The 12,011-nt window shown below is 41.6% G+C and overlaps 1 protein-coding gene across 2 annotated transcripts in view; it reads right to left on the reverse strand.

Annotated features, from left to right (window-relative positions):
* STARD3NL (STARD3 N-terminal like) overlaps positions 1-12,011 on the reverse strand; it is a 54,298-nt gene that overhangs the window by 3,138 nt on the left and 39,149 nt on the right. For both annotated transcript variants that reach the window (XM_044293624.1, XM_044293625.1), the window contains exons 8-9: positions 1,269-1,367; positions 153-209 (exon numbers count right to left, since the gene is read on the reverse strand). In XM_044293624.1, coding sequence (XP_044149559.1) covers positions 154-209; positions 1,269-1,367 — 155 coding nt within the window. In that variant the 3' untranslated portion in view covers position 153. The remainder of the gene's footprint in view (positions 1-152; positions 210-1,268; positions 1,368-12,011) is intronic.

The raw sequence follows: 12,011 nt of genomic DNA on the forward strand, positions 1-12,011 counted from the left end.
AACCTTTTTTGCTGGCGTACCTGTACGAGGTCTTCGTTGCCTACCACCATACATAATAGATCACTATCGTACGGGTCGTTAAAGATACAGTATTGTGTGACACATTGTAATGAATAATTTAGTGTCTCACAGTAATATTATTACACTCTTACTTTACTCAATAAGAGATTTTTCACTGTCTTGTTTCTCTACAGCATCATCATCCGAATCTGCAAACAAAGACAAAATCAAGGCATCAGAAAAATATTATACGCACTAAAGTTACATGTAAAAAAAAAAATAAAAAAAAAAAATAAAAACAGACTCAATGTCTAAAGCTGGCCATACACATACAATAGGGATAAAGTCGGCTGATTTCTTCATCCAACACAGGATTGAGAGATGGCGGATTCACTGTGGATTTTTAACTGTGAATTTGTGCAGGTAAAATCTGCAGTGTATTACAGTACCAGGCACGTGGATGAGATTGTACAAATTTTAATATCTACATGCTGCAAAGATTTTACACCAGCAGAAATGAGTATTTTACAGATTTTCAAGACTGGAGCATGCTCATTCTGTAGTGGATTTTCGCGGCAAATTTCATTGCTTTTAATTAGGGCTGGGCGATATGGCCTAAATTCTATATTGCAATATAATTTGAAGCATGTGCGATATAACGATATATATATTTTTTGGGGGGAGGTTAAACTTTTTTTTCCCTTTATATTTACTAACTATTAGCCCCCTTAAGGGTAGAACCCTTGTCCTATTCACCCTAATAGAGCTCTATTTGGGTGAATAGGACTTTACACTGTCCCTGCTTCCCTGTGTATAGTGCACACAGCAGCAGGGAGCTTACCAAGGCAGCCACAGGATTACACTGCTAGGGCACCGATTAGAAGCTGCCATTGTGCCACTGCCACCAACGAGTGAGGAGGGGGGGGACCCTGGGGCCACTGCCACCAATGATTTCATACCTTGGGAGGGGGAGAGTAGAGTAGGGGGGGGGGGGTGGGGGAGGCTGCAATTTATACTAAGAAGAGGGGGAGTAGAAGGGAGGGACTGTGGCCACTGCGCCACCAATTAATATAGTTAATTCTTGAATACAAACATAGGCTGCGGGTGCTGGCCATATCCCATACCCGGCCTCTATGACTGCTCGCTGTGATCAGCCACATTTAACCCCTCAGGACTGCTCAGTTGGGTCAACGGCAGTCACATGTAGCGTAACTCCCAAATGAAACAGTGCTCAGGTTGATTCCCAACTATAGCTGAAATAGACCTACCTGCAGGAGATTCTGGGGGAGAGTAGAACTGTCCATCCGACCTTGGTCCTGGTGGTAAAAGTGCAGCACGTTCAGAAACGCTCTGTATCATTAAACGACCTAATAAACAAGAGAAAAGTGTACATTTAGTTATGGGATAGAAAATACAGAAATAAAACATGCGAAACATGTGCGATATCAAAACCAAATCGCAACAACTAGTTTGCTTGCACTGCTAAACAAATTTTTGCGACACGTGCACAATCACTGATTCAGTTTACCAGACAGATCATTTGTGCATGTGCCCATAATCACAGTAACTGTGCATGCAGAAGATTATCACGGCTGCACAAAATGTCCGGCCATGTTAATCTGCAGGCATATTAGAAAACAGTCTGTAAAAAGACGCTCCCTCACAGAGGTAAAATTAATTCAGATGAATAAAATGATTCGTACAAATTGATTCTCTCATCCCTAGGATAGATCCATAAGGATCCCATCGCCTATTGTTTGTACTTGACAGTGCTACCGTCCCAGCTCTATGGTGGCTACTGTCACTCGATGGGGCTCACCCCTTTCAGGGCCTTATGCTACATCAGGGCATTGTAAGAGTACATCAGGGTTAGGTTACCGTTAGGCTTCATTTACATGACGAAAAATTGCCGCGAGCGCTGGGAGTGCATGGTGACATCATCAGGCTTGAGCGCAGGTCCTTTGGCATCAAGAGAGGAGCACCTACTTCTGCTTGTGCAACTGGATGAGGTGAATATATTTTTTTAACCCCCAAAAGGCCATTTTGCACTAATGTACCCATTGTTTAACAGCTGTTAGACAGGTGCACTCCTGTCTAATGGCAGTTAAAAACTGTGCCATCCACTCTCCTACCGCTAGATGAATCTGCTATGACTCTCCTTCCCCAGTCCAGACGATTACAGGTTGCTCATCAAGTTAAATATTTGGGGATATTGGTTATCGCGAACCCCACCAGCCATATTAACCCCTTAAGGACTCAGCCCTATTTCACCATAAATTGACCAGTGTCACTTTAAGTGCTGATAACTTTAAAACGTTTTGACTTATCCAGGCCATTCTGAGACAGTTTTTTCGTCACATATTGTACTTCATGACACGGGTAAAATAAAGTAAAAAAAATAATTTTATTTATAAAAAAAAAAGGCAAATTTACCAAAAATGTGCAAAAAAAAAAAAAAAAAAAGGCAAATTTCCAAGTTTCAATTTCTCTATTTCTATAATACATAGTAACACCTCCAAAAATAGTTATTACTTTACATTCCCCATATGTCTACTTCATGTTTGGATCATTTTGGGAATTATATTTTATTTTTTGGGGATGTTACAAGGCTTCTAAGTTTAGAAGCAAATCTTTAAATTTTTCAGAAATTTTCAAAAACCCAATTTTTAAGGACCAGTTCAGGTCTGAAGACACTTTATGAGGCTTACATAATAGAAACCACCCAAAAATGACCCCATTCTATAAACTACACCCCTCAAGATATTCAAACCTGATTTTACAAACTTTTTTAACCCTTTAGGTGTTCCACAAGAATTAATGGAAAATAGAGATACAATTTCAAAATTTCACTTTTTGGGCAGATTTTCCATTTCAGTTACAAAGCAAGGGTTAACAGCCAAACCAAAGTCAATATTTATGGCCCCGATTCTGTAGTTTACAGAAACACCCCATATATGGTCGTAAACCACTGTATGGGCACACGGCGCAGAGGGAAAGGAATGCCATACGGTTTTTGGAAGGCAGGTTTTGCTGGACTGTTTTTTTTTTTTCAAATGGGACACCATGTCCCATTTGAAGCCCCACTGATGCACCCCTAGAGTAGAAAATCCAAAAAAGTGGCCCCATTTTAGAAACTACGGGATAGGGTGGCAGTATTGTTGGTACTAGTTTAGGGCACATATGATTTTTGGTTGCTCTATATTACACTTTTTGTGAGTCAAGATAACAAGAAATAGCTGTTTTGGCACCGTTTTTATTTTTTGTTATTTACAACATTCATCCGACAGGTTAGGTAATGTGATATTTTTATAGACCAGGTTGTCACGGATGCGGCGATACCTAATATGTATACTTATTTTTATTTTTTTTATGTAAATTTTACACAATGATTTCATTTTTGAAGAAAAAAAAATAATGTTTTAGTGTTTCCATAGTCTGAGAGCCATAATTTTTTTTGGGGCGATTATCTTGGGTAGGGTATGATTTTTGCGGGATGAGATTACTTATTGGCACTATTTTGGGGTGCGTGTGACTTTTTGATCACTTCTTAGTCGCCGGCTGTCAATTACAGTGCATAGAGGCGGGGTTAGGGCAGGGGAGGTACAGCCAGAGGTGAGGGAAGGGCTACCCCCTTGACTTCTAGCCTGACTGTTGGAGCAGGAAATGATAACTTTATAAGACGATTTTTTCAGGCATATACAGCGCATGAAAGCGGCACAAGGAAGTATAAGAACACACTGAAGATGATCTATAAGGTACTGTTGCTAGTTTATAAAGTGAAATTGAGGTGAAAGGTTCGCTTTAATAAAAACTATCTGATTAAAAAAAAATAAAAAAACTGTCCCATTGATTTCGATGGGGTCCGTCTGGCTGTGAAAACTGACAAAAATAGGACATATTCTATTTTTTTTCACGGCTGTGTGAATGTAGCCTTACCCAAATTACGCCATTGTGTTCACAGTACCAGTATTTCTGTACAACTGTATGGTTTGTCCTGGACCAATATTAGTACAAGCATGTTTATTTTGCACTTCCCTTTAATTAGGTTTTGGTTGGAAAATATTATTAATTAACCCTTTCTGTACCTTGCCACTTTTCACCTTAAAGGGCTTCTGTCACCCCACTAAAGTGATATTTTTTTTTTGGGCTAGTGAAATTAGTTATATTGCGATATATCACAATATAATTGTGTTACTTACTTTGATCCAGCAGTTTCTGCAAAAAATGAAGTTTTATAATATGTAAATTCGGTCTCTAACAGCAAGTAGGGCGGCTACTTGCTGCTAGTTGCTGCAGAAATCCGCCCCCTCGTCGTGTTGATTGACAGGGCCAGCCGGGATCTCCTCCTCCGGCCAGCCCTGTCGGCATTTCAAAAATCGCGCGCCTCTGTTGATTCGGCGCAGGCGCTCTGAGATGAGGAGGCTCGTCTCCTCAGCACTCCCTCAGTGCGCCTGCGCCGATGACATCACCGAAATAGAAGACGTCATCGGCGCAGGCGCACTGAGGGAGTGCTGAGGAGACGAGCCTCCTCATCTCAGAGCGCCTGCGCCGAATCAACAGAGGCGCGCGATTTTTGAAATGCCGACAGGGCTGGCCGGAGGAGGAGATCCCGGCTGGCCCTGTCAATCAACACGACGAGGGGGCGGATTTCTGCAGCAACTAGCAGCAAGTAGCCGCCCTACTTGCTGTTAGAGACCGAATTTACATATTATAAAACTTCATTTTTTGCAGAAACTGCTGGATCAAAGTAAGTAACACAATTATATTGTGATATATCGCAATATAACTAATTTCACTAGCCCAAAAAAAAAAAAATCACTTTAGTGGGGTGACAGAAGCCCTTTAAATCCCAGGCTGATTTTTGCAAATCTGACATGTGTCACTTTATGTGGTAATAACTTTGGAACACTTTTACTTATCCAAGCCATTCAGAGAATGTTTTCTTGGGACACATTGTACTTCATGACAGTGGTAAATTTGAGTTGATATATTTCACCTTTATTTATAAAATAATCCCAAATTTACAAAAAAAATAAAAAATTCACAATTTTCTAAATTTGAATTTCTCTACTTTAAAGACAGATAGTAATACCTCATTAAATAGTTATCAATCGACATTCCCCAGATGCCTGCTTTATGTTGGCATCATTTTTTAAATGTCATTTTATTTTTTTAGAATGTTAGAAGGCTTAGAATTTTAGAAGTAGTTTTTCACATTTTCAACAACATTTTCAAAACCATTTTTTTAAGCACCATCTAAAGTTATAAAGTGATTTTTGATGGTCTTACATAATGGAAACAACCCATAAATGACCTCATTTTAGAAACTACATCCCTCAAATAATTCAAGACTGATGTTACAAACTTTGATAACCCTTGAGGTGTTCCACAAGAATTAAAGGAAAATGGAGGTGAAATTTTAACATTAAATTTTTTGGGTTGATCTTTTACGTTAATCAATGTTTTTGCTCTATGGAGACGTGCCAGTGGTCAGAAAGAAAGCAGCACCATATGGATTTTGGAGGCAGTTTTTGCTAGAATCGTTTTAAGGCACAATTTTGTATTAGAAGAGACTGATGTACCCCTACAGTGGAAACCCTCAAAAAGTGACCCCATTTTGGAAACTACACCCCTTAAAGAATATATTATGGGGGTTATTGAGCACTTTGACCCCCTAAGTGTTTTACGGAATTTGGGAACACTTGGCTGTAAAAATTAAAAGTTTTTTGTTTCTTCCAATAAAATGTTGTTTTATCCGCAAATTTTTCATTTTCACAAGGGGTAACAAGAGAAAAAGCACCCCATAATTTGATACCCATTTTCTCCAGAATACGGCAACACCCCATATGTAGTCGTAAACTGCTGTAGGGGCACATGGCAGGATTCAGAGCAGAAGGGGCACTATATGGCTTTTGCAGTGCAGATTTTGATGGATTGGTTTACGGGTGCCACAGTTTTTTTTTGTTTTGTTTTTTTTTGAGTGATTGTCTTATGTAGGGTTCATTTTTTGCAGGATAAGGAGTCGTTTTCACTGGTACCATTTTGGAGTACATAAGACTTTTTGATCGCTTGGTATTACACTTTTTGTGAGGCAAGGTGATAAAAAATGGCTGTTTTGGCATAGTTTATTTTTTTATTTTGTTTACAGCATTCACCTGAGGGGGCACATCATGTTATATTTGTATAGAGAAAGTTGTTACAAACACAACGATACCAAATGTGTCAAATTTTTTTTTTTGTTAGGTTTTACACAGTAAAAGCATTTTTGAACAGAATTAAATTTTGTTTTTGTGTTGCCATTTTCTGAGAGCCATAGTTTTTATTAAATTTTTTGGGCCATTGTCTTAGGTAGCGGCACATTTTTTGCGGGAGGAATTGACGGTTTGAGTGGTACTATTTTGGGCTACATATGCCTTTTTGATCGCTTGGTGTTACACTCTTTGTGAGGGAAGGTGACCAAAAAATGGTTGTTTTGGAACTGTTTTTTTTTTTTTTTTACGGCGGTTATACCCAATAAATTAACTTTTCTTTTTTCCCCTATTTTTATTTTTTTACTTTATTTTGGGAAAAGGAAGCTTTTTTTTTTTTACTTGAAACTTTTAATTTTTTATTGTGTAAAACTATTTTTTTGTCCCACTCTGGGACTTTAACTTTTGGGGGTCTGATCCCCTGTACAATGCATTACAATACTGCTGTATTGTAATGCATTGGTTGTAAGTGCATTACCAGTGTAATACACTTACAGCATGCTTCCTGTGAGATCCAGGGGGCTGGGTCTCATAGGCTAACAGGGAAGGTAGCCACGCTGCCTAAGGAAGGCATCAGGCTGCCATCCCAGCTAGCGTCACAGCAGTGCGGGGACCCGATGGACACCGGGACCTATCAGGATACTGCACATGCCGCGGTCAGCATTGCGAGGGTTAATGCACCGGCATCAGTGACAGCAGGGGTCTGGCCATCAGTGACTGCCGGACCCCTGCAGTTGATCGGGTAGGCACAGCTCCTGCATCCGCCCGATTAACGTACTGTAGCTGTATGGTGCTAGGATTTTAGACACATTCATATACGGCACTGGTACCCTACGGGTTAAAAGTTATGTTTTAGCTTGTTTCACTAATAGATATTTTGAGCCTTCAACCATATTCCCAATCTCAGCGACATGAGCTTCAGGGTCTCATATACCACATTCCATGAAGATATATTCAAGAACGATTTCAGGGACATCACCATTGTGGCATGCGAGTTGTTGCCTAACTGCAGATGAAACATCATCGCCCACAAAAGGACAATACATGGTGGCTGAGCACAGTGTGGACTGGATGGCATTGGTGCCAGAGTTAAAGGGGAAGTATAGTACATATTAATACCTGTCACATTATCATCTGCCATACAGCTTTATAAGAGGCCTTAAAAACTAATGGGGTCATTTATCAAACTGGTATAAAGTACAGGGTGGGCCATTTATATGGATACACCTTAATAAAATGTGAATGGTTGGTGATATTAACTTCCTGTTCGTGGCACATTAGTATATGTGAGGGAGGGGGACTTTTCAAGATGGGTGGTGACCATGGCGGCCATTTTGAAGTCGGACATTTTGAATCCAACTTTTGTTTTTTCAATAGCAAGAGGGTCATGTGACACATCAAACTTATTGGGGATTTCACAAAAAAAACAATGGTGTGCTTGGTTTTAACGTAACTTTATTCTTTCATGAGTTATTTACAGGTTTCTGACCACTTATAAAATGTGTTCAATGTGCTGCCCATTGTGTTGGATTGTCAATGCAACCCTCTTCTCCCACTCTTCACACACTGATAGCAACACCGCAGGAGAAATGCTAGCACAAGCTTCCAGTATCCGCAGTTTCAGGTGCTGCACATCTCGTATCTTCACAGCATAGACAATTGCCTTCAGATGACCCCAAAGATAAAAGTCTAAGGGAGTCAGATCGGGAGACCTTGAGGGCCATTCAACTGGCCCACGACGACCAATCCACTTTCCAGGAAACTGTTCATCTAGGAATGCTCGGACCTGACACCCATAATGGGGTGGTGCACCATCTTGCTGGAAAAACTCAGGGAACGTGCCAGCTTCAGTGTATAAAGAGGGAAACACATCATCAGTGTGTGAAGAGTGAGAGAAGAGGGTTGCATTGACAATCCAACACAATGGGCAGCACATTGAACACATTTTATAAGTGGTCAGAAACTTGTAAATAATTCATGAAAGAATAAAGTTACGTTAAAACCAAGCACACCATTGTTCTCTTGTGAAATTCCCGATATGTTTGATGTGTCACATGACCCTCTCCTATTGAAAAAACAAAAGTTGGACTCAAAATGTCCGACTTCAAAATGGCCGCCATAGTCACCACCCGTTTTGAAAAGTTTCCCCCCTCACATATACTAATGTGCCACAAACAGGAAGTTAATATCACCAACCATTCCCATTTTATTAAGGTGTATCCATATAAATGGCCCACCCAGTAGAACTGACTTACTTGCCCATAGTAACCAATCAGCTTGCACCTTTCATTTTCTAAAGGAGCTGTCAAAATGAAAACTTGGAATCTGATTGGCTGCTATCGGCAACTAAGCCTGTTCTAATTTACACCTACTAAAACTGGATACATACTGTATTTATCTTATTTTATTCGTAAGGAAAAGCTCTTCGGTTTCTGCTTTGAAGTTATGACATTGGCTAGGAATGCAGAATGCCAGATTTAGAAGTGTTTTAGCAACAAGCAGAAGGTGAATTCCTGGGAGTAATATGCCAATACACTAGAGGAAGCTACAGCATCTTGCCAAATAATCAACACCTCTAAACAAACGGTTTATACCATCGTATTGAGCTTTAATAGGATGTATCATGCACAAATAACTATAGTTATATAGTTTTTCTGTTTTCTATCTTACAATATAATTTAAAAAAATAAACAAACAAATAAGGAACGACTAACATCTGCCACATGCAAGAACACGAAGGGTGAATGGGGAGTTGGTGGCATCACGATTATGAAGGTAGACCGTTCTCTTGCCTCTAGTTTCAGCTGCCTGCATCCCCTTCTATTACAATTTGCAAAGTTGCGCTATAATAAGTCCTTTTCTGCCCTGCTATTCTTTAGCTCACTGACTGCATTATCTGCTGCTCAGCATGTGAAACACCATCCCTCCAGAAAGAGAGGGGAGCAAAAAGCCCCTGAGCAGCAAAGATGAGATGCATGTTATGTGAGATGTCCTGTACTACACAAAGTGGCAAAAAGCTCAGAGTGCTGGATGTCACACAAGCAGGGAATTAACACTAGGAGCATAGTCATAACTGTGTGTAGGATTTGTTTACAGAAGCATCTCAGTTACATAACACTAATAAGTGACTATTCTTACTGTATGTAAAACATTTACACTTACCGTATTTTGTGCACTATAAGACGCACTGGACAATAAATTGCACCTCAGGTTAAGACAAAAAAAAAAAAAAAAGTTTTCTACTTATTAAAGCTTCCCTGGTGATGTAATAAAGTGGAGGGCCAATGTCTAACTTACACAGACAGTAATACTACATACACCAACTGACAATAATCTGGCAAAAACATAATGGAGTAAGGCTGTACTTCCCATTTGGCCCCTCTCACCAGTGACATCATGGAAGGTCCCTCCAGTACACAGCTTTAGTCTTGCATCCTGGGGAGGACCTTCGGCAGGAGGTATTTAAAAGATGTACCTTAAACTAAAAATGTGTCTATGCCTGTGTGTGAGCGCGCATGTAGCAGAACTGTGTGTTTAACAACCCCCCTCCCCCCGACTTTCATAGTCCTTTGCTGCAGCCTTCTCTCCTGCCTACACTGAGCTCACAGGTATTCGGCAGGGAGAGAGAGAAGTGTGCAGACGTACACTTCTCTCACAGATCGGGAAAAGTGCTCCCTGTATGAGCGCTGTGTTGGATCATTAATTAAGCAGTCAGGGAGGTCTGGCACTGCTGGATCACCCTGACCGTGGACTAAGACGCAGACACTTCTAACCAAGCTAAAAAGTGCGCCTTAGAGTGCAGGAAATACGGTTATGTTTAACCGCCTAACGCAGGATCGCGGTCCGGAGGCAGCTGTCCCAGGCACAGTCACGAATATATGCGTCATCTCGCACGACGCGAGATGACGCACTCAGCCGGCCCGCACATGCGCATCACGGGCCGGCAAAAGTTAGAGGGGGGTCACGTCATCAGCTGCATCAGCTTGCCAGCCAATAATCGTGGCTGGCAAGCTGATGATTAAAAAAAAAAACGAATCAGAAGCCAGTTAACACATTATATTTCTAAATATAATGTGTTAAATGGCTGCTGTGCTCCTCTGCTGGTCTTTTTCGTCGGTTGGTCCAGGCAGAGGAGCACAGTTCACAGTGAGTAGCCACCAACAACACACTTAGCCCCAGATCACCCCCCATCACCACAATTAACCCCTTGATCGCCCCTGTCAATCACCTAGTGAAAGGGAAAAAGTGATCAGTGTAAACTGTCACATTTTTTTTTTCACTGGTATTGACTGATAGGTTTTAGGATAGTTTAGGCCTCTTGGTTAGGTAGTTAGCAATCGGTTAGCGCCCAGCCCACCGCAGTCACTGATTCGCTGATTAGCGTATCGCTAATCAGCATTTGTACTTTTATAGTATCTGTAAGTGATCAAAACTGATCACAGTCAGATCTATAATAGTATTAGTGTCACCTTAGCTCGCCCTCCTTCCAAAACGCAGTGTTTGCCCGATCAGTCGCCCACACATGCGTTCACCCACACCCGTCCCGCGGCAGTGACAAAAAATATATATATTTTTTGATCACTGCACAATCACTTTCCAAGCGCTGCGGTGATAAAAAAAAAAATCAGTTTTGATATTTTTTATCAATCGCAGCGGCCTCCGGTACTTCGCTAGCCTCCCATTTGTAAGACAAACCTGCTTTTTTTCTTGGGTAGTCTCAGGGAATACCCCTTAAATTTAGTAGTCCAAATGTCAAACAAGGGGTATTCTTCTGAAGAGGCCTACAGGATTCTGACCCAGTCAGATGAGGAATGGGAACCCTCATCTGACGAATCTAGCGGGTCAGAATATGAACCTGTAGAAAGCAGTGCAGTCTGACCCAAAGTTCGGACGAGGAGGTTGAGGTCCCTGATACCACCAGGCGTACCCGGCCCGTGTTGCTAGACCACAGGTTGCGCAGGATCTGCTTCAAGGGCAGCAGAGTGGGGCTGGCGCTGTCGGATTACGTGGTGAGGAAAACACCAGCAGCGCAGCCCTCCCTGGACCTAGTACCAGCACTGCCGTACAACATGGTGAAGTGGCGAGCACCAGAAGGGCAGTTGAAGCTGGTACGGTGGCACGTGCAATAGTTACCCCGTCGCAGCCACCGCACAGACAGGCCCGTAGACCCCCTAGAGTCCCTGAGGTGCTGGCAAACCCTGATTGGCAGTCCCCAACTTCAGCCTAGGGCTGCAGCTAACGATTATTTGAATAATCGATTAGTTGCCGATTAATTTCTACGATTAATCGATTAATCGGAAAAAAACGACAAAATTACCAAACAGAGAGGTTTATATGATCTTACTTGAAAAATTATGTTCAAAGGCCATATTAAAACAAATTGTGGACGACACTATTATGGGGGATCTGTGGACGACACTATTATGGGGGATCTGTGGACGACACTATTATGGGGGATCTGTGGACGACACTATTATGGGGGATCTGTGGACGACACTATTATGGGGGATCTGTGGACGACACTATTATGGGGGATCTGTGGACGACACTATTATGGGGGATCTGTGGACGACACTATTATGGGGGATCTGTGGACGACACTATTATGGGGGATCTGTGGACGGCGTAGTTATGGAGAGGGGGATCTGTGGACGGCGTAGTTATGGAGAGGGGGATCTGTGGACGGCGTAGTTATGGAGAGGGGGATATGTGCACTGTTATGGGCATAACAGTGCACAGATCCCTTTCCTCATAACAGTGCAC

This window comes from Bufo gargarizans, chromosome 5 (assembly GCF_014858855.1).
Source record: "Bufo gargarizans isolate SCDJY-AF-19 chromosome 5, ASM1485885v1, whole genome shotgun sequence".
In the NCBI taxonomy this organism is placed as follows: Eukaryota; Metazoa; Chordata; class Amphibia; order Anura; family Bufonidae; genus Bufo; species Bufo gargarizans.